General features: G+C 39.2%; 1 protein-coding gene across 4 annotated transcripts in view; it reads right to left on the minus strand.

Annotated features, from left to right (window-relative positions):
* LOC132392805 (double-stranded RNA-specific editase 1-like) overlaps window positions 1–27,974 on the minus strand; it is a 351,001-nt gene that overhangs the window by 241,733 nt on the left and 81,294 nt on the right. Inside the window, exons 1-3 of one of the 4 annotated variants that reach the window (XM_059967197.1) lie at window positions 7,863–8,559; window positions 4,055–4,099; window positions 1,917–2,004 (exon numbers count right to left, since the gene is read on the minus strand). Coding sequence is in view for 3 of the 4 variants with exons in the window: in XM_059967200.1 (XP_059823183.1) it covers window positions 4,055–4,099; window positions 5,139–5,208 (115 nt within the window). In the remaining variant the exon portion in view is untranslated. Of the gene's footprint in view, window positions 1–1,916; window positions 2,005–4,054; window positions 4,100–5,138; window positions 5,515–7,862; window positions 8,560–27,974 lie in introns of those variants that run through there. The other 3 variants (XM_059967201.1, XM_059967200.1, XM_059967199.1) reach the window with 3 other exon arrangements.

The raw sequence follows: 27,974 nt of genomic DNA on the forward strand, positions 1-27,974 counted from the left end.
TTGACCCAGTCCATCAGTAGCACCAATTCTCCTGGAAATTCTGACTCGCAAGGATATTCACATAACAGAAGACACCTTAAGAGATCTGTGATGTAGTTATTTCTACTGGGAATGTAAGGTATCGTGAACTGATGAGCAGACAGGTATAGGGCCCACTGTTGCATACTTGGTGACACCATCTGCAGCACTGCCTTGCTCTCACCAAGCAATCCCATCAACAGCTTGAGGTCCATATAAATCTCGAAATGACGGATGTATAGGTAATGGTGAAAACACATGATCCCAAAACAACTGCCAGTGCTTCCTTGTCCAACTATGAGTAATTTTGTTCAGTTGGGTTACAGGTGTGTGATGCAAAAATGACAGGTTTTTCTATACCGTCTGTATCCTTCTGGGTTAACACCACACAGGGAGGCATCACAGTACAAAATTATTGACACCTGGGTCAGAAGTGCCTTGATGCTTGGGATTGAGTCAGCATTTGTTTGGCTTTCTGAAAGGCAGATTTCTCTGTTTAATCCCAATGCCGCCTCATATTTTGTTTTCAATAGGGCATTAAGCAGAACCAGAAATGTGGCCGTGTGAAGCAAAAATCTGGCATGATGATTAAATGTGCCTAAAAAGGAGTGAAGTTAATGGATAGTCCTTGGTGCTGAGGCTTCAAGATTGGGACAAAACTTTTCTTTGATTGAATGTACACCTTTGGAATCCAAGAAAAATCCCATGTATTCTGCATGAGCTACCAGAAGGGTTTATTTCTCACACTTCAGTTGGACAGCAAGTTGCATCAGTCAGGAGAAGGTTTTAATAAGATTATTCAGATGATCTTCCAAGGTTAACCCGATAATCAGAACGTCATATAAGTAAGCTACTGTATCGGACAGGACTCAGAGGTACATTGGAATATTGCTGGAGATGAATTTATGCCAAATGGGAGCCTCGTATACTGGAACAAGCCTTCTTTGTGTGGTGCAATAGTAGTGAGGCTCTTAGACTTTGACTACTAGGGGTTCACATTGTGAAAAATCTCTCAGGTTCAAAGATTCTTGTACTCATGTAAGCTCTACCTCAAATACGTATAGCAGTGAAATACGTATGGCAGGGAACATCATGCACATCAACAACCAATGACGCTGGAAATCTGAGCAACACATAGAAAATGCTGAAGAAACTCAGCAGGCCAGGTAGCATCTAGGAAAAGAGTACAGCTGACATTTTGCGTCGAAAACCTTTGGCAGGACCCGTATCATATCTTCTCGAACAGCTCCAAAGTCACAAAATTCAGTAAGTTTTCTTAATTCAGCAACAAACAATGCTACTGATTCATTTTCTAATTGAATACGATTGTTAAATCTAAAGTGTTGCACAGTAATTGGTGGTTTAGGATTGTAATGAGACCCAATTAATCTCACAAGTTCCTCATAAGATTTTGAAGAGGGCAAATGGGGATGATGTTGTATGCTTTCAGACCGCATACACTAAGTAGGATGCTGGCTTTTTTACTGGGCTTAGTATTATCATTTGCTATGGAAAAAATAGTCCAAATGTTCAACATAAACATTTCAGTGTTATTGTGAAGTTTCCTAATTATGCTCATTGTTCAAATGTGAACATGTATTCCAAAAGAGTGTCACAGACTTAATCCTTGTTGCCACTGTCACTATAAAAGAAATTTTAATCGTATCCAATGCAGCTGAGTAGGTCTGCTTGACTCAGTCATCCAGAAACAATGAACATGTTCACACGCACAGAATTAGTAGTTCAAATATTAGTTGATAGATGGACAAGCCCACGAAATCGTCCAATCCCGTGATGTCACATGACAGACCAATAAACAGTCACACAGTGAATAGGGCAATTAGCTCTTAGAGAATTTATAAGAAAGGAAATAAATAAACAACTTTTTTTCAACTCACATTTCTTGATGCATGTGCAGATCATGTGAAGGTGCATTACGGAAAATTGGTAACATTCTAGGAACACAACTACCTGTCCCCCGCACACCTGTAATGCAGGGGATCACTGTGATGAGCAGAGGAAGACAGTATTATGCCAAAGTGCAAAATTAACCAAAGAGAACAAATATGCACAGACAGTATTTAAATAAAGAAAGAAAGAAACATGGAAATAGAGGCATTCCGTGCTCTATACACATTACATTACTGGTGCAGCAGATGGAACGCAGAATGTCTAAAATGATGAATTTGCAGATTAAGTTATGAAGTTAATGCATTAATTTGGTATTGAGAATGTTGAAACGTGAAAGGAAAAAAAACTTACATTGCTATTCAATTTATACTGCACTTGCATTTGGCATGTTTACCTTGCAGCCTGACCAATGAAGGCAAATATACCCAACGCAATGCAATGACACAATGAGTACAAGAGATGAGACATCACATTATAGCTGAGGCCAGACATGGAGAACTGGGTGCAGTTCTGGTCACTTATCTATAGGAAAGGTGCCACTAAACTGGAAAGGGTACAGAACAGATCACAAGGATATTAACAAGGGCATGGAGATTGGACACAATAGGGCTACTTCCTTGGAGCTAAAGGGTGGCCTTATAGAGATTTATAAGATCATGAGAATCATAGATAAGGTGAATGGTCTCAGTCTTTTTCCCAGGGTAGAGGGAAAGTATAGGGCAGAGGTTTAAGCTGAGATGGCAAAGATTTTAAAGGGACTTGAAGGACAAAATTTTCCACAAAGATGATAGTAAGTATTGCCAAGGAAGTGACTATTACAACTTGTAAAGAACACTTGGACAGGAATATGATTAGGAAATGTTTAGGGGGTATGGCCTAAATGCAGGCAAATGGCACTAGTTCAGGAAAGCAGCTTTATCAGCTTGGATGAATTGGGCTGCAGAACCTGTATAATTTCATAGCTTTTTACTCTTCAGGATTTCCCAAAGCAGTAAATCAGTTTCTTTAGAGTGCACTCATTTTTGTGACAATTGTCTTGTAATCAATTTTAGTGACATTGACAGAGGGTTAAATAAATCCTTCTTCAAAGTATTGTACAATTTGTTTCACGCTCACCTAAGATAAAAAGGGCTCTGTGTAACAACTCATGAAAGATGGCTCCTCATCAATGCAGATAGTCAGCCTCAATTGAACCCACAACTTTCTGATTCAGGCGAGAGTTACTAACTGAGTTTTAGCAAACAAACAGCAGCCTAAGTGAGATGTCCAAGTTCCAGTATTGCTGCCACATATCCAAAGCAGGACATGCTGTTGAATATGGTACTGGAATCTATTCAATTGTTAAAAAAAGTTCAAAATTCATCATTGAAGATGTGAAATTAAATACTACTGACAAAAAAATGAATTCTGAACAATGACTTTAAGAGCTTCCAGATTGTTGCAAAAACCCAAACTGTTCACTAATGTGCTTTAATAATGAACTCCAGCCACTCTTAATATCTCTCGTAAACCCACATTGCCTGCTTCACAGTGGACATGGCATTATTTCACCTTGTTATTGTGTATGCAACCCAAGAATCTGTTCACTTTTCAATCTAGATGGTGAATGCGCTGGGGACAGGTCAGTTAGCTACGCTACCAATTCCTGCATCTGAAACCAAATGAAACCTCATGACCAAAATCTATTGTTTCTATCAACAACTTCCGTTTGAAATGTGAACACTAATTACTCTGATCTGAATATTCAATGCTCAACCGATCTGATCTGAATATTCAATGCTCAACCGAAATTTAAAATAATTGTGCAATATAGCTTAGTCATCTCCAGAATCCTTGGTGTTAGTAATAATTTATTTGACATGTTTAACCAGAATGATCAAGTGCATACATCCATTTGTCAGATTCACAGGGTGATTGAGATTAAAACTGATGCCAATATTAACTAAATAATAAAATAGCTTTGATTTAAAAAAAATCCAAAGACCACAAAAGAATGGTATTAAATGTCCAACAGTGCTGTCTAAATAAACCAAATTTATAACACTGCCAAAATCCCTTCCAAAACATCCAACAGATGTTTCTGTTCAAAAATTGGCATCTGAACGGTCTCAACTACTTTGAGTACCTTTTTGGTCGCATTTCCTTCCAAACACTTCTTGGGTCCAATAATCTGTAAAGAGAGAGAATAATTGTTTCACAAAATTTGGTCCTATAGCAATAGTTTCTACATGGCAACATCAAGTATGTTTTAAGCTCAAGTTTATAAAGACAAAGTAATTTATACCAGAGATGTATTTATTCTCAAAGCTGACTAATAATAAAAGCACTTGAATATAAATACTTTTAACAGAATAGGATATTCCAATGCATTCTTTGAGCTGCAGGGGCAGACAAGGGTAATTTTTCAGATGTGGAAATATGCAGTATTGATAGCACCACACTCATCTCAGGATCAAATATTGCAAACAATCCCATTTTAGATCATCTCCTGGAGAATTAAATCAATGTCTTGGTCACAGAGTACATGCCAGGGACAAGCCTTTGTGCCTGCAGTATTTTGTTGGAAGGACATTTTTGTTTCTCCAGCAGCAGGTATGGGGGGGGAAAAAAAACATTCAGCCAATTGAGATTAAAGAAGATGTAAATGAATAAGAGCTGGCTGTTGTCAGTAAACCTATGGAAACTGATACTGTTTCTGATAGCTAGAAAAGTATTAAGAAGAGACTTCTGGTAAACACCAAAGTTAACAGTGCCTATGTGGAAGAGAAAATGAACACTGATTCTCCAACTACATTTGAATACAAAAGAAAGGAACCGTCTTCGAATTCTCCCACATAGCTAAATGATCATGGAAAAGCCCTGGTAAGAGTTATGGTGTGATCATTTGTGTCAGAAACCACTAACATGCAGCAGTAAACCTGAATGAATTGGATTATAAAAACTAACACAAGTGACAGAATGTGGGAGACCAGACTGCCTTGCTGAAAGAAATTGGTATTGCAATGCTTACCTGAATAGAAATTGTGAATTTTAAAACCCAGAGACATAGGGCACAAAAGTTATGTCGTACCTTAACGTTGATCACAACTGTGACTGTCAGCCTAATTCTGTCACCAACCTCAGGAATGATACGTTGTATCTAATGAGGAACTATACAGAAGTGTTTTTAGTATTGAGAAGTGCCTCACAAAATATGGAACATGGCCAACCTTTCCATGATCTTGTCATCATTGACTGTTGATATCCAAGAACGTCTTGGTATCTGAGAGTGAAGCCCATTAGGTTTGTTGATATTTAGTGCAAGGCACTTCACATGCTTCACAGAATGAATCAACATAAACTTCGAGGTTCGGGTATCTGAATGAGCACGTGGGCAGCCACAGCCCATATATAGCTGAGATGTGCAATTTTAACAGCTTCCCATTCTGCCTTTAGCTCCACTCCAGTAGAAATCAGTTCAAGACGAGATAGAAATAAATTTGAGAGGAGTGCTGAGCAAATGACACAGCCTTGCTCAACTCTAGTCTATATCAACTCTGGGTATGTTGTACACCTGTGGATTAAAAATATAGCTGTGTGGCATGATGAAGCTCTCAATGAAGGCAGACACTGATAAGGAAATTCAACATTGGCCTCAGTGCATCACCACAAACCTATGACTGTGAAAAAAAGGTGCTTGAAGATCCAAGACCTCAAAACTGCAAAAGCTTGATTGGCTAAGAGGCAGCAGTGATCCCTGTTCTCCTATACTCCTGAATCTTAGACTATCTCAAAGTATTATAGAGATACCACTAATGCAGAATCTGCAAAATCCTTCAAATCAACTGATTTTTTACATTAGATGCTACAATATGAATAGTGTATTAATAAACAAATCAAAGGCTGGCCAAGCAAACCAAAAGCTGTGCCAACTTCCAGGCCGACATTCCCAGCACTGTGGATCCAATTACATTCAGTAATTTGCAAGGTAGCTTCTATTCCAAATTCCATCACAGTATCACCAGGCGATTAAAGGCAAAAAAGATATTCAAGGCTCTCCTGGAAACATACTTGAAAAAGTATGATATCCCCACCAACTTATAAAATTCTTGGACAAAGGCTGCTCAAAGTAGAGATGGGGATTTTGGGATGGCAAAGGGAATGGCAAGTCCACTTTCTAAGCACATAGAAACTCACAACAAATGGAAGTAATACACCAGCTACCAAGCTACCCAGCCACCCAGAGAAATTTTGGATAGAAACCTAGACACAAGAGAATTTGCAGATGCTGAAAATCTTGAGCAATACACACAAGGTACTGAAGAAACTCAGCAAGTCAGGCAACATCTCTGGAGGGAAATGAACCGTTGGTATCTCAGACCAAGACCCTTCATCAGAACAGTCTCAGCCTAAAAAGTTGTTCATTGCTCTACAGAGATGCTGCCTGATCTGCTGAATTCCTCTAGCATTTTAAATACATTGGGTTAGAAACACAATACTTAATGTCGAGAAACTGCCTGAAAGAGTATTTTTTCAATATTCAGAATACTATATTCTGCACAATCATGCTGTTGTTTGATCATTCTTTTCCTCATAAGGAAATTCATCTTAGAAGATAGTTCTCCACAGAGCCTCAAAATAACAGCAATCTAGCTTCATGAAGTTTAATGACCCTGTCATTAACATGCATACTGAACATAGGAAGAAACAAATTAGAAAACACAAATTACTGGAAATTTGATAACTGCCTAAATAGAACTGCCTTTGTGTCAACTAGGCATCCTGAATAACAGGAAAACATGAACATTTAACCTTTGAGTCCTGCAGGAAGAAAAACAACAAAATAACCCCAAGAACTGAAGCTTGCCAGAAGCCAGCTAAAGTATAATTAAAACAGCCATGTCTACATCTGAACTAGCATGAGGAAACAGATGCAGAGACCGAGACAAACACATCACACAGCAAAATAAAGGAGGGAGAAAGAGTGTTACAGGCAGTACAACAATGCCAACATTTTCATAAGGATGTTAGTGCAAACAATTATTTCAAGACACCAAATGAAAGGATAATGGACACACAGCCAAAGGACTTCTCTCGAGGAAAGCACTGAATACTTCTGGCCTACAGTTGGTTTATCCATTCATCACCAGAAATGACTTCATCAAATCCTTTGCCAGATTCATGTATATTATCAGGATTATCCAGGTAAATAAAAAAAACAATCCCTGCCAATAAAAATCAATACATATTTAATCTTTTGAAAATGTTTTTGTATGTGTTTATCAAATTACAAGTTTGATTAAAAATACACATTAAAGTATAAAAATGAAAATCATTTAAATAATCTGCAAAATAGCCACCACTAGTTTAGCTTTTCAAAAACCCTTTTTCAAATTATGCAACATGATTGGCAACCATAAGAGCCTACAGAAAGAATGAAAGAAACAATTTTTACACACATTAGTCATAAACAGCAAACCAATAAACAAAGACTAGGAAAAGTAGGTAAAGAAAGCAAGAACAAAGGCTAGAGTTGGATGGGAAAAATAGCTAGATAAATATTCTTAGTCATAGATAAACATATCAGCAAGATTAGGCTTCGGAAATAGTTCTTGTAATCAAGGGAGTACGAAGCAAGTTTTAAATACTTTAAATATTGTTCAACCATTTTGAACATTATATAAATTTCTGTAATTAAATAAACAGATGAGGAAAATCCTTTTCCCCCCTCTGGTCAACAATTACAAACTCAAAGAGATTAGATGCAGTATTTTTGTAACATATGCAGACATCCCACCCTGCAAAAACTCATTTCAAGGAGGTAGCACTATCAATTTGCGGGAGACTCCCAGGAGAGGTGGGATGTCTGCAATAGAGTAGCTCCTTAGCAGCTAGCCAGCTAGTTTAAATAGCGTTAGTTATGCTAATGAACAAATGACACCTGTTAAACTCACCTCAACATGTCTTTTACATTTTAACCCACCGTGGGCAATAGAAAAGTCACTGTTGCAAACAGTGCAGCAAGCAACGCTGTCATTATTTTTTTTACCCCTATTAGGCAGGGCTACACTTTAGTGCAGTCTGGGGTGAAGAATGTTTTATATTTTCTTTTTTCTTGGAACACTCTGCCATGGTGCGCTCTTTCGCTCTCTCTCTTTCTCTTCCTCTCTCGCTCTTCTCTCCCTCCCCCTCCCGAGCTTTCTCTTTCGAGCTCTCTTGCTCTCTCTCTCTCTCTCACTCCCGAGCTCTTTCCCCTCTCTCTATTCTCACTCTCTTCTCGCTCGCACTCTCTCCCTTCTCTTTTGCTCTCTCACTCTCTCCTCTCGCTCCCATCCTCTTACCCTCTCTCTTGCCCTCTCCCACTCACTCTCTCAAGCTCTCGTTCTCTCCCTTTCTCTCTCGTGCTCTCTCCCTCCCGCTCTCCTTTACTCTCACTCCCTCTCTCTCGAGCTCTCTCTTCTCTCTCGCTTTCTCTCTTGCTCTCACTCTCTCTCTCTTTTCTCTCTCGCTCTCTCCCCCCTCTCTTCTCTCTCGTTCTCGCGAGCTCTCTCACTCTCTCTCCCCCTCTCTCTCCTCTCATTCACTCTCTCGCTCTCCCTCTCGAGCTCTTTCATTCTCTCTTCTCGCTCTCTCTCTCTCTTGCTCGCTTGGTCTCTCACAAAAAAAAATCGACTTCCGGGATATAGTATATAATTTGCGGGCGTCAGGGAGCCGCAATCGATATGCGGGAGACTACTGGAACTCCCAGGAGAGGTGGGATGTCTGCATATGCTTACCTGAAAAATTATCACAAAAACAATTGAAAGTGTTCCATTTCCACAATAAGTATGATGCTAAAGGCACACAGAGGTGAAATAGTTTGCAGTTAAAGCCACCGTAACATTAAATTAGACTTATTCATATGCATGTAAAAAGTCAAACACTGGTGCCAAGCAGCTATTGGTAAAACTTGCTTGTGCCACTGGAATCATACTGTTGTTGATTTGACTGCAAATACTGCAGAGATCATCATAACTGCAATGTCTTTGTTATGTAATTGTAGAGGAGGACTTCAGACCCCAAAAGACCTGTCTGCAAAACAACCACAATAGCATACAAGGCCACCATACTGCTGCTGGAACACAAATAAAGAGGAAACGGGCAAGTCAGGGTGCACTGCATTCTTTAGCTGCACCCCCTTACAGAACATAGAGTTTCTATTCCAACTGAAGACCCATACTCAACAATTCAGGGTAATTATTAATACTGGACAGCAACCCTGAAAAAGGCTAAACAGTGTGCAGAGCTAAACAATCTCACAAGGGGTCACAAGGGAACCTCCTACTGTCCTGTCAAACCTAGTGGACAGTTGAACAGCTGATGTGAAGAGGCAGCCCCAAGGACATTCTAATCACATTCAATCAGTGCTCAGTACATGATCTCTCTCAGCTTCCACATCAGATCCCTACCATTAAAGAAGCCAGTCTCCAGTCAATTCTAGAATATCAGGAACTAGCAATGCCAGACATCATCCCAGATGCAGTATTGAAGACCTAGCTCCAAGATCAGCCACACCTCCAAAATAGCCATTCGAGCATAGTCACAACATTGACAAATACCTAATCACATATTCTATTCACAGATAGTAGAACAAACATGTAAGATTTTGTTCTTACAAAAGACGCAGCGTGAAGCGGCCACTTTGGAATGAATATCTGTAATCTGTCATGTAGGATGCTGTGTACAATCCTGATTTGATGGAGACGGACGTGTGAAGCACAGAGGAACATCTGGTGAAACTTTTGAAATGCCTGTTTCTCTGCCGCTGCCACTGTGTGATCGGAGAATCTCCAGGAGGAAGGCCCCAAATCCTCGGCTTTGCCTGTTGCTTGGCAGCTGGTGCCGGGGTCAAAGCGCTCGGCAGAGATGGTGCTCGGTGTCAGAGGGCTGGTCGGAGGCTCGAAGTTTTCGGATGGACTCGGAGGCTGTGGTCGGGGCTCCCAGAGTGCTGTATTGGCAAGCTGCGGCGCTGGAGGTTCATGACAGGAAAAGTTTTTCTACTACCGTCTGCGTGAGATGATGGACTGTCGGGACTTTGAGACTTTCTTTAAATCGTGCCATGGACTGCTCTTTATCAGATTATGGCATTGCTTTGCACTGTTGAAACTATGTGTTATAATTATGTGGTCTTTGTCAGCTAGTCTTTTATCAATTATGGTATTGTCTGCACTGTTGAAGCTATATGTTAACTATAACTATATGTAACTATGTGGTTCTGTGTAGGTCTTGTAGCTTTAGTTTTGTCTGATGGGTTTGTAGTTCCTTTCTAGGGAACATGCTAAGAACATGCGATATCGATACGCAGCAGCCTGTCCGGACTCTGGATTGGGGATTACCAAACGTTATGTGGTTTTTCTTGTGTGGTCTGTTTTGTGCTTTTTTGTGGTATCATTCTGGAGAATGTTGTCTCATTTTTTAACTGCATTGTATTTGTGGTTTATAAATGACAGTAAACTAAATCTGAATCTGAAATCTAACCTGACTTAATGTGATGAAAGACAACACTGACCGTATTATCAAGTCGCACTTGCTTAATGATAACCCTCAGTTCCAGCTGACATCACAAGCTTTGTCCAAACATGGCCCAAAAAGTTGAATTCCAAAGCTGAGGGGAGAGTGGATCCATTGACATCAAGGCAACATTTAACTATGTATGGCATTACCCACAAAATACTAAAATCAATGGGAATCAAAGAGGTAAATAGTCCAATGGCTAGTCACACCTTACTTAAAACCTGTGGGTTTTTAACATCCTGGTTTATCATAGATATGCATCTAAAATGGATCAGTGACACAAAAATTGTAGCTACAAGTATCTCTGATAGTCCACAGCCTTTCCACCATTCAGAAACAGAGTGTATTTAAATACCCTTCAACTGCCTGAGTAGGCAGAGCCCAAAAGACATTCAAGAAATTCCCACCATTCAGGGAAAAAAAATCACCTGCTTTTTGGTATTCCATCCACATTTATTTTCCCCATGACTAGCATATGTAATTTAAACCAACTACAAAATGCTGTTGCTCATTTAAGGTTCTCTAAGATCACTCCTAAATACTCGACTTGTATCACTAAAGAGTAAGAGCTTCGGTGACTGCCTATATGTTCTCCTTCAAGAATGCACACCATCTGACTTAGAAATATATATCATTGTAACGGGACCTAAATCCTGGATTTCCCTCAACAAGACTGAAAAGGTACTTTAACCAGAAAGACTATAGCTGTTCAAAAAAGTGCAGGTCACCTGACCAGGAAGGAAATTAAAAGAAGACGAAGATGCACTACACCAACACTGTGACTGAAAAGAAGCTCAATGGAATGCTGCACAGAAGTTAGTGCAGGTGATCAGATTGAAACTGTCCGGTCAAATTTCATGAAAATGATGATTTTTTTTCAACCAAGTTCTCAGTTTTCATATTTACAGAACTACCACTTGGCGCTCCTCTTTTCTGTCACTAGGTGGCACTGCTTCATACAGTTACAACCACACTGCAAAAACACTTGCAGTCTGAAAAACAGCAATTAAACAACAATTAACTTAAGTTTTAGTTTCACCAAATGTTTGGACCTATCCATCATACAGGCCACCATTATTTGGAATCAGGTTTTTACTTCCCTGTATTAATGCTGGATAAGCAAATGGTAAGTCAGGAGCTCACTCAGCCAAAAGTTTTTGGCCTAATATTTTGGAGAAAGCCTCATGAGCAGAATACTGTGATATTTGGAATTAAGACTAATTTCTTTTCAAATCTTAAACCAAAATAATAAATTGAGTTATTGTTCCACGTTGTCAAAGAAAAGCATCAGCAGAAATCTAAATAATTTTGTTAACACAATTGTATAAGGATAACTGACCATAATAATTTGACAATAATTTGATTTGAAAATCATTATAAAATAAGTCATAATTTCTTATATGAAAATGTCAAATGCAAGACATAATGAAGCTATTAATATTAGTTATTCAAACCAAATTTATCACTAGCCTGTTCAATTTTTAAGGAAACCTCAGGTCTTACAATCAAATAGGTACAGATGTAGAAGTGTCTTTATGAGAGTTTTGTAATTAATAAATAGAATGAATAGTTCCATTTTTATACTAAGATTCAGACAGGACATCAGCTTGGTCTGCCTTCTCTCATCATCATTCCCATGAAGATATACAATCAGATCTCCAAGAATCTATCCTTAGTACCTTTCTATTTCTCAAATGCCAATGATATCATTTGAAGACAGAAAATTAGGCTCAATGTGTACACTGAAGATATTCCACAATCTCTATCAAATGCTTCTGTGAACTCTTCCACTCCCTCAGCTTTGTCATCTTGCATACATCATACCCAAAATTAGATCAGAAGAAATTTCCCAAATATGGAGCAGCTTGATATCAACACTGTTGCCAAAACCTTGGCACTTAGGAAATTCATTAGAATTAGTAATGTATATGGGTAAATTCCAATAATCTGGTGCAGCAACAAAAAAAAAATTCATGACATTGTAATTTGTTCTGACTCGGAATTTTGGGAGCATTGGATTGGCAAATTTTCCAGATTATTGTACATCGCTACTGCAAATAACCGTTCTATTTCACTCTTTTTAAAATGATGTTACATGTCAGTGTAATAAATATTCTAATAAATCTGCTGCTTTAAGGAAACAGTAAACACACAAGCAATCCTGACCCAACTTCAGTCACAATCCTATCAATATTTATGACCTGATCAGTTCCAGACTTAAGCCAGCTTCAGCTGTACACCAGTCCTCTAGCTTTGCCTATACACCCAGTTTGAACCTTGGACCATAATCTCATATTCTGGACTAATGAGGACATCCCAAAGCCAGACCATCAGAATTTCTGAACAGTCAGATATTGGATCAGTTTTAGTATATAAACAAAACTTGGCAAAGGTCAGCTACAAGAAAACAAAAACATGTTTTGTAACACATAATTTGCGACATCAGAAAACAAGGATTGGTCTCATCACTGTCATGTCAGGAGAATCTGAATTTGCAACTTTGCCCACATTGTTAGCAGATTGTTAACACTGTTGCTCAAGTAACCGTATGACCATAAGATATAGGAGCATAATTAGGTCATTTGGCTCATCGAGTCTGCTCCTTCATTTCATCATGGCTGATCCATTTCTCTGTCAGCTCCAATTTCCTGCCTTCTCCTCATGTCCATTCATGCCCTGACCAATCAAGAATCTATCAACCTCTGCCTTAAATATACCTAATGATGTGGCCTCCACAGCTGGCTATGGCAACGAATTCATAGGTTCACCATTCTCTGGCTAAAGAAATTTCTCCCTCACCTCTGTTCCAAATGGACTCATTATAATGAGGCTGTTGCATCTAGTCCTAGATGCCTGCACCATAGGAAACATCCTCTCCACATGCACTCCACTGAGGTCTTTCAACGTGAGATCTCCTCAGGCCCATAGCAAACAAACACTCCTCATAAGATAAGCTTTTCAATTCCAGAATTATTATTGGGAACCTCCTTTGAATCCTCTCCAATGTTGGCACATCCTTTCTTAGATAAGAGGTCCAAAACTGCTAATACTACAAGTGAGGCCTTACCAGTGCCTTACAAAGCCTCAATGTTATCCTTGCTAGTCCTCTCTAAGTGAATGCTCACAATGCATTTGCGTTCATCACCACCGACTCAACCTGGAAATTAACCTTAAGGGAATCCTGCACAAGGGCCCTCAAGTCAATTTGCACCATAGGTTTAAAAAAAAATTCTCACCATTTAGAAAAGAGTCTATGCTTTTATTTTTTTCTACCAAAGTGCATGACCATGCAATTCCCAATACTGCATTCCGTCTGCCTCTTCTTTGCCCATTCTATTAATCTGTCCAAGTCCTTCTGTACCCTTTCTGCTTCTTCAACACTACCTACTCCTTCACGTATCTTCGTAGTGTCTGCAAACTTGGCCACAAAGCCATCAATTTCATCATCCAAATCCTTAGCATATAATGTAAAAAGCAGTCACCACTAGTCACCAGCAGCCATCCAAAAAGGGCTTCCCAACTACTGAGGTCAGACTACTAGAGTGACATTTGCAATTTTCCAGTCCTCAGAAACCATGCCAGAATCCACTGATGTCTTTAGCCATCTATTTCAGAAACCTGGGGTGTAGACCTTCTGTTCCAGTGACTTATCTATCTTTATCTGCAGACCTTTGTTTTCCAAGCACCTCTACCATAGTAAAGGCAACTTCACTGACTTCTGTCGTCACTCTTGAACTTCAGGCAAACTGCTAGTGTCTTCCACAGAGAAATAGAGCAAAATACTTATTTTCGTGTCTCCCATTGCTACCTCTCCAGCATCATTTTCCAGCAGTCCAATATCTACTCTTGCCTCTCTTTTACACTTTATATATCTGAAGAAACCTTTGGTATCCTCTTTAATATAACCATCCATTTTACCTTCATATTTCATCTTTTCCTTCTTCATGATCCTTTTTAGTTGCCTTATGTGGTTTATAAAAGCTTCCCAATTAATTTCCCACTAATTTTTGCTCTATTATATGCCCTCTCTAGCTTTTATGATGGCTTTAACTTTTCTTGTCAGCAACAGTTACATCATCCTGCAATTTCTTCCTTTCTTTTTCAATATTTTTATTAATTTCTACATAGAAGAATAGAGTTCAAGAAAATACACATCATAAAACAAAAGATATAATACCAAATACATCATATTTGAATAACATTAACGAACTCCTTACCCTATAATTCATGTAGATTAGATTAATTTGTATGTTGAGAATATGAATAACTACCAAAGCCAAAGCTGCTTGGTAAGGGAAAAAAACAGGAAAATAAAACTTATCAGATAGTGAAATATGCTTTTAACCAGCATCTGTACTTTAATGGGAAATCAAAGGTTTTGAAAATAATTCAAAAACAGTCCCCACAAATTTTGAAAATCTTGGTTAGATTCAGAAATTGAAAACGAATCTTTTCTAAATTTAAGCACGCCATAACGTCCCATAACCACTGAACGTGATTAGATGGAGCAGCATTCTTCCATTTAAGCAACAGCACACTCCTAGCCATAAAAGAGACAGCAACTTCTTCCTTAGGATCTATCTATCCTGTACCTTCCAAATTGCTCCCAGAAACTTCAGCCACTGGTGCTCTGCCATCATCCCTGCTAGTGTTTCCTTTCAATCAATTTTGGCCAGCGCCTCTCCCACATCTTACTCCACTGTAATATTGATAAATCTGACTTAGCTTTTCTTTCTCAACTTTCAGGGTGAATTCTATTGTATTATGATCACTGTCCCCAAGGTTCCTTTACCTTAAGCTCTCTAATTAATTCTGGTTCATTGAGTAACAGCAAATTCTGAATAGATCTCCTAGTGGGCTCTACCACAAGCTGCTCGCCATCTCATAGGCATTCTACAAATTCCTCCTCTTGGGATTCAGCAACAATCTGATTTTCCCCAATCTGTCTACATATTAGAAATCCCCCACGACTAACATAACATTGCCCTTTTTTTAATGCTTTTTTTAAAATCACCCACTGTTTTTCTATATCTGTAATTCCCAAGTTGGAGATCTGTATATAACTCCTATCAGGGTTTTTTTACCCTTGTAGTTTCTTAGCACTCCCCACAATAAATCTATTTTTTTCTAATCCTTTGTCACCTCTAATGATTTGATTCCATTTTTTTATCAATAGAGCCATCCCACACCCCCTGCCTACCTGCCTGTCCTTTTGATACAATGTGTATCCTTGGACATTAAGCTTCCTGCAGCCACAATTTTTTGATGCGCACAACGTCATACATGGCAACCTGTGGTACAAGTTCATCAAACTTATACTGCATACTTTAACACCTTCAGTCCTGTATTCAGTCTTTTTGATTCTACCCCTTTTTACATTGCAACTCATTCCATTGACTGCAATTTTGCCCCATCATCAGCCTCTCCTTGCTAGCAGTCTCACAACACACTGCCTGTTTGTAAACCAACTGCCCCATCCTCAGCCCTATCACTCTGGTTCTCATCCCCCTGCTAAATTAGTTTAAGCCCCCCCCCCCAAACAACTCTAGAGGGGATATCTGTCCCTCTCAGGTTCAGGTGTACCATATAGATACCGTACTGTACATTTAGCTGTCCCTTTTGTACAGGTCATACCTTCCCCACAAGAGATCCCAATGTTCCAGAAATCTGAAAACCTATCCCCTACACCAGTTCCTCAGCCTCGAAATTATCTGCCAAGTCATCCTATTCTTCCCCTACTGGCGAGTGGCAGAGATTACTACCTTGGGAGTCCTGCAATTCAGCTATCTAGCTCCCTAAAATCTCTCTTCAGGACCTGCTCTCCTTCCCTACTTACATCATTGAAAACAATATCTAACAAGACTTCTGGCTGCTCACCCACCCCTTTAGAATGCCATGGACCTGATCCGAGACATCCCTGACCTTGGCACCGAGGAGGCAACATATGATCTGGGTATATCTACTGGGTCCAAAGAACCTCGTAGCTATTCCTCTATGGAATTTCCTGTAACTGCTGCAGTCCTCATCACCTCATTTCTCTTTGGAGGAACAATGCCAGAGACCCAGTTTCCCCCACCCCACCTCCCCCCTCCCCCAGGCAGGTCATCCACCTCAACAATAGTCCCCACTCTAGAAATCATGTGCTGAAAGGCCTGGTCCTGTGCTGTACTCTCTAATGTTCTGAGACAGATGTGCAGATTCACTTGTGCTGTATCTGCAAGAAAGATCTACATTAAATAAATCAAAGAATGTAGGGTAAGCACACCAAAGTATTGCATAGGTAGAAGATCTACTAATAATTGAGATCTTTCAGTGTTCTTAATCTGCAAAAAGAACTGGATCCTTAATACTAATGCTCAAGAATTTTAACATGCAATTTGCTGAAATCTTGCACATCTTCAATCTAGAAATAATTATAATTTTCTATTTTATTTAATAATACTACTTAAATATAATTTTTGTTGTGCAAGAGACTTCTAGAAAAGGTGAATGTCTCCCAGCCCAAAAACTGAAGAGCACTGGAGGGATGGGTGTGGCGTTACTACCTTTTCTGCTGGTTGGTGAATTAATGTTCGAGTTGTCTCTTTATGTTTGAGAATCAGATCAAAAAGACCAAATAATAAATTCTGCTTTATGCTTCATAACAAACTGTTGTCATCCCAATATATAAATCTATTGGATCTTTTAAGATCAGAGAGATTTAAATTTTGCTCTTAGTACATATTCTACAGTGGAAATCACTCAGCCATACACATGTACAAAAGTCATGCACACATGTACAAAAGTCATGCTCACAATCGTCTGTCATTTAACTATATAGAAGTATATAATCAGTTAATGCACATAGAAACGAGACAGTGTTTCTCCAAAATGTGATGTAAATCACAGTAGTACACATAGCACACAATAACTTGCGAAAGCAAGGATAAAATCTACAGATTAATCACACATAAATTAAATACTGTAAGGTATGGAACAGATTAGCCAGTGACACTTTAACTATGATGCAGCAGGGAGTTCAGAAGCCAAATGGCCTGAGAGAAGAAACTTACCCATCCTGACTATTCTAGTTTTTTTAACATTGGAGTCTCTTGTCTGATGGTAGAAAATCAAAGAGGATGCTGGATAGATGGGTGGGATCTTTAATAATACTAAGGGCCCTGCATATGCAGCGCTCCTGATAAACACATCACTGGATTCACAGATTATTTGCTTTGAAGTATGAACTATTTGGCACAAACACTAAAGGATACTTCATTTGTTATCTGAAATCATCATACATTCTCATCAGATAATTACTATGCAAATGAAATTCAAAGTTATTAACTCATGAACTAAATTTGCCCAAAAGATCCAGACCCCAGACTTTGCAGACTTATATTTTTAATGTATTGCTAGTCATGAAGAACTAAGCCACATTCACAATATTTTTCAAATCACTGCTAATTAACAGATGCTAGTTGTTAAATTTGGGTTTAACAATACAAGGGTTTTGATCTTTCTTAATAACCAAGCCTCAAAATTCAAACAAAACAAATTACACAGCAATGCAACTGAAAACTGAATTAGTTAACTTAAGTTTAATAACTGCTTAAAAGTGTGTCCAGTAAGATGTCTCCAGCAGTGTGTAAGTGGCTCTACCAGAGAGAAAACAACACTCAGACTCCTCTTGGGAAAGGAGGCTGTGCAATTCACTGAAGTGAGATTGGAGGAACACTTTGGGACCAATAACCATAATTCCATTAGTTTTAAAATAGGCACTAAAATGAGATAGGATTGGTTCAAAAGTTAATGTCCTAAAGTGAAGCATGACTGATTTTGACATCGGACAGAAATTTGCAGAAGTTAATTCGGACACTCTGTTTGCAGGTACAGGGTCATCTGTCAAGTGGACACCTTTTAAAAGTGATATAGGAAAGTTCTTGATCAACATGTTCCTGCTAAGAGGGAGGGCAAGTGAGGCAGAATTAGAGATCCCTGGGCAATGAAAGGTTTGAGTCACGAAAAAGGAAGTATACGTCAAGCAGAGATGGTTGTGATCCACTCAATTGCTTAAAGATCTTTCTTGGGCTCACGAGGTATTGGGAAACTGGCTAATACTGTGCCAAAAGGCTGTCAGGACAAACTAGGGAATGACAGAATTTCCTGGACACATACAGTGGCATGCAAAAGTTTGAGCACCCCTAGTCAAAATTTCTGTTACTGTGAATTGCTAAGCAAATAAAAGATGACCTGAGTTCCAAAAGGCATTAAGCTAAAGATGACACATTTCTTTAATATTTTAAGCAAGATTACTTTTTTTTATTCCCATCTTTTATAGTTTCAAAATAACAAAAACAGAAAAGGGCCCGAAGCAAAAGTTTGGGCACCCTGCATGGTCAATACTTAATAACACCCCCTTTGGCAAGTATCACAGCTTGTTAACGCTTTCTGTAGCCAGCTAAGAGTCTTTCAATTCTTGTTTGGGAGATTTTCACCTATTCTTCCTTGCAAAAGGCTTCTAGTTCCGTGAGATTCTTGGGCCGTCTTGCATGCACTGCTCTTTTGAGGTCTATTCACAGATTTTTGATGATGTTTAGGTCGGTGGACTGTGAGGGCCATGGCAAAACCTTCAGCTTGTGCCTCTTGAGGTAGTCCATTGTGGATTTGAAGGTGTGAGGGTCATGTTTTTTGACTTCTCCAGTGCGTTCAACACCATCCGCACAGCTCTGCTGAGTGAGAAGCTGACAGTGATGCAGGTGGATACTTCCCTGGTGTCATGGGTTATTGATTACCTGACTGGCAGACCACAGTACGTGCGCTTGCAACACTGTGTGTCAGACAGAGTGGTCAGCAGCACTGGGGCTCCACAGGGGACTGTCCTGTCCCCCTTTCTCTTCACCATCTACACCTCAGACTTCAACTACTGCACAGAGTCTTGCCACCTTCATAAGTTTTCTGATGACTCTACCACTGTTGGATGCATCAGCAAGGGAGATGAGGCTGAGTACAGGGCTACGGTGGGAAACTTTGTCACATGGTGCGAGCAGAATCATCTGCAGCTTAATGTAAAAAAGACTAAGGAGCTGGTGGTGGACCTGAGATGGGCTGAGGCACCGGTGACCTGTTTCCATCCAAGGGGTCAGTGTGGACATAGTGGAGGATTACAAATACCTGGGGATACTGTTACGAATGTAACACAACTCTGAGGGGCCAAAGGGTACAAAGTCGCACCCTCCTTTTTGAGAATCGCAAGATCACTATTAATTCGGGTCTGGGACCCAGGAAATGAGAGAGAGAATCCACAAGGTTTTGGAATGTGTCCTGGCCTCAGCAAAACAAAGCCACAGATAACGGCCATTGTCTCTTGGAGATGGAATTGTGTATTGAGTACTGTACTATTCATTGAAGCCCTCAGGAAACGACCAGAGTGGGCTGGTTGAGGGATTGCATCATCCCAACCTGACTGACATCTGAGACCCCGTGAGTAAGGATAAAAGAGGATCTGGGGAACAACCCCTTTGGAACACCAGGAGAAGTGCTAGAAATCCCGTGACAGCGTTTAATAGCGACAGCCGGTGGGGGGCTCGTGTGCGTGGGTTGCCTGGGTTGCCTTCCCTTGCCTGGGTTGGTGGCCTCACCACGGAAGAACGGGTTTAGCTACAGCAGAGGCCACAAGTGAACGGCCACACTAACGAGATTCCGACGGATCGAAATCATAAAAGGAATTGGCAAGTTTCTCAAAAATCTCTCTCTCTCTCTCTCTCTCCAACCAAAGGCTGCAGCCTGCATGAACTGAGTGGTTTTTATATTTCCATCGGACAATACATTTATCCCCTAGACAACGAAAGAGCTTATTTCTTATCGATTATTATTATACCCGCACTTTTAGATTTAGTATTGACGACGTATATTATCTGTATGTTTGCATTGATATTATTTTTGTGTATTTTTACTAATAAATACTGTTAAAAATAGTACCAACAGACTTCAACAGACCTCTCCATTTTTGCTGGTAAGTAACCCAGTTATGGGGTTCGTAACAATATGAATTAACAATAAACTGAACTGGTCAAAGAACACTGAGGCTCTCTGCAAGAAGGGGCAGAGTCGTCTCTATTTCCTGAGGAGACTGAGGTCCTTTAACATCTGCCGGACGATGCTGAAGATGTTCTATGAGGCTGTGGTTGCCAGTGCTGTCATGTTTGCTGTTGTGTGCTGGGGCAGCAGGTTGAGGGTAGCAGACACCAACAGAATCAACAAACTCATTTGTAAGGCCAGTGATGTTGTGGGGGTGGAACTGGACTCTCTGACGGTGGTGTCTGAAAAGAGGATGCTGTCCAAATTGCATGCTATCTTGGACAATGACTCCCATCCACTCCATAATGTACTGGTTAGGCACAGGAATACATTCAGCTAGAGACTCATTCCACTGAGATACAACACTGAGCGTCATAAGAAGTCATTCCTGCCTGCGGCCACCAAACTTTACAACTCCTCCCTCGGAGTGTCAGGCACGCTGGTCCTGGACTTATTTCCACTTGGCATGATTAACTTATTATTTATGGTTTTATATTGCTATATTTCTACACTATTCTTGGTTGGTGCGGTTGTAACAAAACCCAATTTCCCTCGGGATCAATAAACCAGGACAAGACTTGCACAGTGAATAGGGAGTGTTACAGAGCAGGGAGACCTAGGGGTATATGAATACAGTTCCTTGAACTAATAACACATGTAGAAACAGGGTTTAAAAAAAGATATATGGCACACTTGCCTTCATTAGATGGGGCATTGCAGACAAGAGCTTGGGGCATAATGTATGTTTGTGAAAAAAGATGAAGAATTTTTTTTGTGCAGTTCTGGTCACCATATTATAGGAAGAATTTGGTTAAACTAGAGAGATTACTATTAAGATTTGCAGAGATTTAATGTCATAAGAAGAGACTGCTGAGGTTGGGACCGTTTTCTGCAGAGTAAAGGAGGCAGAGAGGAATATAAAATCATAAGGAGCCAAGATGGCTGGGCAGTCTTTTTCCAAAGGTAAGGCATTCAATAACTAGAGGGCATAGGTTTAAGCTGAAAAGGAAAAAGGAGACTGCGGAGAAAGATTTAGACAGTGTAGTGGGTATATGGAATGATCTGTCAGAGGAAGTGAGAGGGGAAATACAATTGCAATGTTTAATTGTAATTGTATTTCCCCTCCATATTTCCAATTGACAGTTGATCAGGTGCTTGGATAGGAAAAGTTTAGAGGAAAATAGACAAAATGCAGGCAAATGAGACTAGCTCAGAAGGCACCTTTGTCAACAAAGATGAATTGGGCCAAAGCTCCCGGCTCCCAGATTCCATGCTGCATAACAATGACTCTGCCAGAAAACTACTCAAATATTCTGTTTCCATTTCAGAAAGACCCACTCAGAAGAAAAGCTTTGCCTTAAGTAAATGGTCCTGCACAACTGCCATCAAGCCACCTCATCTTGTGTTTTGAATTCCTTAGTTTATGTCATACACTTTGGTTATGTAATGGAGAAAAAAATACTAGCAGAAGTATGTATCTTGTTTAATGATTACCAACAATATTGCACTGTTAAACATCTTCAAGACTTATATACAACGGATTCTGGTTAAATGAACCATTGGCCGCTGCGATTTGGGACAACTCTTAAAGAACAAAAACTAAACAAAAACAGCTGGGATTCCCTTCATTTATTTGGGACACTATGCCGCTTAATTGGGACATGAGACTATTGCCAAACAGTTTCTAACTAGCATCAGTCGTGTGCACTTATTTGGCTGCTAGACACTACACCGTGCTAAGCAAACCATTTTAAAATTGCTCCAGTTGAGTATGCTTGTGTTGAAAAAGCAATGATTTTTGTCACTGATAGCGAGAAATAAGCAGTATGACAATTCAGAACCGTTCTGCTCACTGTGGTTTCAAGCATTCAGGCTTAGAGATGCCAGAAACAGCTGGGTGTGAAAACAAAATGATGTCATTGCTTAAGTAAGTTTGGAATTTCAAAAAATTTGAAGGTATTGACAACTATCTTGAATGTTACAATGAAAATGAAGATTTGGAGGATGCAATCATGAAAATCATATGAAGGTAGTCTGCGCTGATTTTGTTCATTTAGTCAATCAAAAGAGCGTGCAGTGTACACTGGATGAATTCCTCCATCGACAACTATAGCACCATAGGAGTATCGGTAATGTTAACTATTTCCATGAAACTTCAGATGATTGAGGCAATCACTTAATTGGGCCAGAATATACTGGTTCCATTGTGTTCCTATTTAGCGGAATCCACTGTAATTCTTTCGATAATGTTAAACTAGTTTATGATAAAGCTATCAGTCCTAGAAGTTCATTTCTTTTCATAAGTCAAATACTTAAATTTTCAATTCAGTGTGTAGAATAAAATGAATAGTATGCATTGTGGATCAAGTATTTCAAAAGGAAAATGGATAACGCAGTATCATTCACTGAAAGGTCCAACTAAAAGGTCCATATAATCCAATACTATCAAAGGGCAAATTAAAGTCATTCAGCCCTTCATGTTTGTCTGGCTTCATTGGATGACAGTCAAATTTGGTCCCATTTTCCATCTTTCCCACTCCTCCCACCACCCCATGATCTTACATACTGCAAATCCCTTAATAAGACATGTGCCTTTGACATCAATGACTTGGGGACTAAAGCAAGGTATAGAAAACCACTGCATTTGATCAAAGTTCAAAGTAAAATTTAATATCAGAGTACATACATGTCTCCGCATACAGGCCGCAGATTTTTTTCTGTGGGCATACTTAGCAAATCTATAGAACAGTAACTGTAAACAGGATCAAGGCACAACAAATTGTGGAAATGTAGATATAAATAAAAAGCAATAAATAACTAGCATGAAATAACAAGAAAAAAAAGAGTCCTTAAGAAAGTGTAGTTATCCCCTTTTGTTTAAGAGCCCGATGGTTGAGGGGTAGTAACTGTTCTTGAACCTGGTGGTGGCACTTGTACCTTCTACCATATGGCAGCAGTGAAGAAAAGGGCATGGCTTGAATTAAACCAGATCAATCATTGTTGCGTGCCAATTATTCATCTCTGGTGATCAAGTAAAACTGGCATTACAGGTACCAAACCTACTCATTCATATGCATTTAAAACAAAACATAATACACATCTGTTTCCAGATAAACCAAGCAGAAAGAGCATAAGTGAGTTAGACCAATATAGTTAAGGAAACAAGGAGAATAAGCTCAAAAATAGCTGCAAAAGTGAATATTCAAATACTGTATAAACAAAATATAGGCTCTTCTTTTCATTATTTCCTTAAATTTGTCTCATGTTGCAACATTTTTAAGCACGCTCAGTGTAGGGTATATCCTGAGGTGCTTCAGAAGATCATCAGCAGGTAAAATTTGACAGCCAACCACCCAAGCTTATACTAGGGCAAACGTCAAACAGGCAGATTTTTTTCAGAGTCTTAAGCAGAGCAGAAGTTTTGAGAGGGAACAACTAAATCCATGGAGCACAGCCCAAATTACAACCATGTCTATCTATAACTTCATCATTGCAAAATTCAGGAATAGGAAGGGAATTGAAAGCAATAATATTTTAAAAGCTATTGCTTAATTAGGAGCCAATGTTTAACATCAAACAAGTTCACACAAGTTAGGACAGGAACACCAAATTTAGGATGCCCTTAAATTTACAAGGAAGGCAAAAAGAGCAGTTTTATATCAATCAAGCATGGATGTAGCATAGGTATAGACTACAGGTTCAGGAGGCAGTGGCACAAGGCAGGGTCAAAATGATCAGAGAGGTACAGTCGCAAAGAAAAAGATTATGAACCCTTTGCAATTCCCCAGTCGTCTGAATTCATTACTTATAAATGTGGTCTGATCTTCATTTAAATCACAATAATAGACAAACACAGTCTGCTTTAACTAGTAACACACAAACAGTTGTACTTCTTGTCAATACTGTGTACACTATTTAAACAATAATAATACTTTATTGATCCAGAGTGGAAAATTCTTTCATTAAAGCAGCAACACTTAAAAACACATTTTTAAAAAAACACACTTACCAGTGTGATCACAGTCAGTTCAAAAAAGTATGTGAACCTCTGGGGTAATGCCTTCTACAAAAACTATTTGGAGTCAGGTGTTCCAATCAATGAGATGACATTGGAGATATAGATTGTTGAGGTGCCCTGCTCTATAAAAAGGACAAAGTCAGGTTACTGACAGAGCCTGCTCTTCTCAAGGAAGTTCTGTTTATGTGCAAATGCCTCGACCAAAACAGCTTTCAGAGGACTTAGAAGAAGAATTATAGAAATGCATGAAGCTGGAAAAGGCTACAAAAACATTTCAAATGACCTGAGTGTTCATTGGTCCATAATAAGAGAAAGTATCTGCAACTGGAATAAAAATCAGAACTGTTGCTGCTCTCCCAAGGAGTGGGCATCCTGCAAAGATCACACAAAGAGCACGATGTGCAATGCTGAGGAGTTGAAGAAGAACCCAAGGGCAACAACAAAAGACCTACAGAAATCTTCTGAACTTGCTAAAGTCTCTGTTCATGTGCCCATTATAAGAAAAACACTGAACAAGAATGGTGTTCATGGAAGGACACCACAGAGGGAATCACTACTTTCTGAAAAAAACACTGCTGCACATCTCAAGTTTACAAATGACCACCTGCATGTTCCACAATGCTTCTTGGAACAGGTGAGACACAAATTGAACTTTTTGGCAGAAATGCATACCACTATGTTTGGAGGAAACCAACAGCACACCAACACTAAAACCACATCCCAACTGTGAAGTATAGTGGAAGGAGTATCATGGTTTGGGGCTGCTTTGCCTCTTCATTTTACAGGAGAATGTCAGGGTAGTGGTCCATCACCTGAAGTTCAATAAAAGTTGAATGATGCAACAAGCCAATGGTCTGAAACACAAAAGTATATCAGCAACAGAATAGTTTAAAAAGAAGAAAATTTGTGTTTGGAATCGCCAAGTCAGAATCCAGAACCCAATTGAAATGCTGTGGCATAATCTGAAGAGAGCTGTTCATACAAGATATCCCAAAAATATCGATGAACTGAAACAGTTTTGTATGGAGGAATGGTCTAAAGTTCCTCCTCACCATTATGCATGTCTGATCAGCAGCTACAGGAAATATTTGGTGAAGGTTATTGCTACTAAAGGAGTTATTAAATACAAGGATTCACACAATTTTTCCAGCCTGGACTATGAATGATTAGATAAAATGTTCAATAAAGACATGAAAAGTACAATTTTTGTGTGTTATTAGTTTAGGCAGATTGTCTTAGTCTATTATTGTAACTTAGATAAAGATCAGTCCTCATTTTATGAGAAATTAATGTACAAAACCAGGTAATTGCATGGGTTCACAAACCTTTTCTTGCAATTGTATGCAAAACAAATGTGCGATGGAAATTGTGCTTTAAAAACAAAGAGGAGTTAACAAGAGAAAAAAAGCCATTGAAAATCAGGACATTAATTCCACAGAATTAAATGGTGTTATATGGATAAAAGCATATTAACTAAAATTTAATAAAAATAAATTAACAGCATTCTAAATATTTAATTACAGTAATAACTTTTATATAGTTCCTCTAACAAAAGATGCACCTAATCCTACTCTGATTTACTATTTAGGAGCGACAAGTTAATGAAGCATTTTGTGCAACTGACTTACAGTGCCAGCTAACAGTGATCAGTTTGGTTCCTGCATCCATAATGTTACGAACCCCATAACTGGGTCACTTACCAGCAAAAATGGAGAGATCCGTTGAAGTCTGATGGTCCTATTTCTAACAGTATTTATTAGTAAAAATACACAAAAATAATATCAATGCAAACATACAGATAATATACGTCGTCAATACTAAATCTAAAAGTGCGGGTATAATAATAATCAATAAGAAATAAGCTCTATCGTTGTCTAGGGGATAAATGTATTGTCCGATGGAAATATAAAAGTCACTCAGTTCATGCAGGCTGCAGCCTTTGTTGGAGAGAGAGAGGGATTTTGAGAAACTTGCCGGCTTTCCTTTTAAGATTTCGATCCGTCGGGAGTCCCATTGGTGTGGCCATTCACTTGTGGCCTCTCCTTTAGCTAAAGCTGTTCTTCCGTGGTGAGGTCGCCAATCCCAGGCAAGGGAAGGACGCACACAAGCCCCTCCCCCCCCCACCGGCTGTCGCTATTAAACGCTGTCACAGGATTTCTAGCGTTTCTCCTGGTGCGTCTCAAGGGGCTGTTTCCCAGACCCTCTTTTATCCTTACTCACGGGGTCTCAGATGTCAATCAGGTTGGGATGATGCAATCCCTCAACCAGCCCACTCTGGTCGTTTCCTGAGGGCTTCAATGAATAGTACAGTATTCAATACACAATTCCGTCTCCAAGAGACAATGGCTGTTATCAGTGGCTTTGTTTCGCTGAGGCCAGGACACATTCCAAACCTTGTGGATTCTCGCTCATTTCCTGGGTCCCAGACCCGAATTAATAGTGATCTTGCGATTCTCAAAAAGGAGGGGGCGACTTTGTACCCTTTGGCCCCTCAGAGTTGTGACACACGTAACAATAAGGAGTTTATACATTCTCCCCATGATTACATGGATTTCCTGCAAGTGATCCAGTTTCTACCCACATTCAAAAGACATACTGTTTGGGTTAGTGAATTGTAGACATGCTACGTTGGTGCTGGAGGTGTGGCAACACTTAATGGAGTGCCACTAGTACAACCCTTGGACTGTATTGATCATTGATGCAAAACAATGCACTTCACTAGATGTTTTGATGTGACAAATAAAGCTAGTCTTTATTTTCTGTGTCACCTAGACCAACATGATTTCAGATAATCAAATTTCAATACATCTTATATGATTCCATAGTCATGGTTTTGGAAAGGAATGAACTAATCAGTTCTAGACCAAATAAACTAAATTAGAGTGTTGGGACTCCCACAGACATTGAAGTTGCAATTAAAATGATGCTGCAAATAAAATAAGTGTATATATGGTCACTTATTAAACTATGTTTAACATGATAACTCAAATAAAACAAAGTTAAGGAGATGAATTAAATTGTTTGATGTAAACAGATTCTTAAAATAACTGAACATCCACGACATTAGAAATCATCCAAACAGCTGGGAAAAAGATAGGCTGAATTTTATAATTTTCCAAAGTTCTTAATAACTGGACATAGAAGTACTTATTTCTGGGACAGCAGCAGATTCAAAAGTATTTGCTTTTACGAGCTGAATATTGCAGGCATTACTTCTGGAACGGCAGTTCACATCATGACTACATGCAAATCAGCCGAAATGAGACAATCTAAAATGATTCATCTGTCTGATTCATACAAATGCCAACAGCCTGATACTATGGGACCAAATATGAAATAAGACAAACTTAATGTTCACACATGAATGTTCAGTTTTTGCTTATCTCTCCTGTATTTGATCATACTAATATCGGCCTGTCTTTGAACAAAGAATAAA

Source organism: Hypanus sabinus, chromosome 4, assembly GCF_030144855.1.
Source record: "Hypanus sabinus isolate sHypSab1 chromosome 4, sHypSab1.hap1, whole genome shotgun sequence".
Taxonomy (NCBI): domain Eukaryota; kingdom Metazoa; phylum Chordata; class Chondrichthyes; order Myliobatiformes; family Dasyatidae; genus Hypanus; species Hypanus sabinus.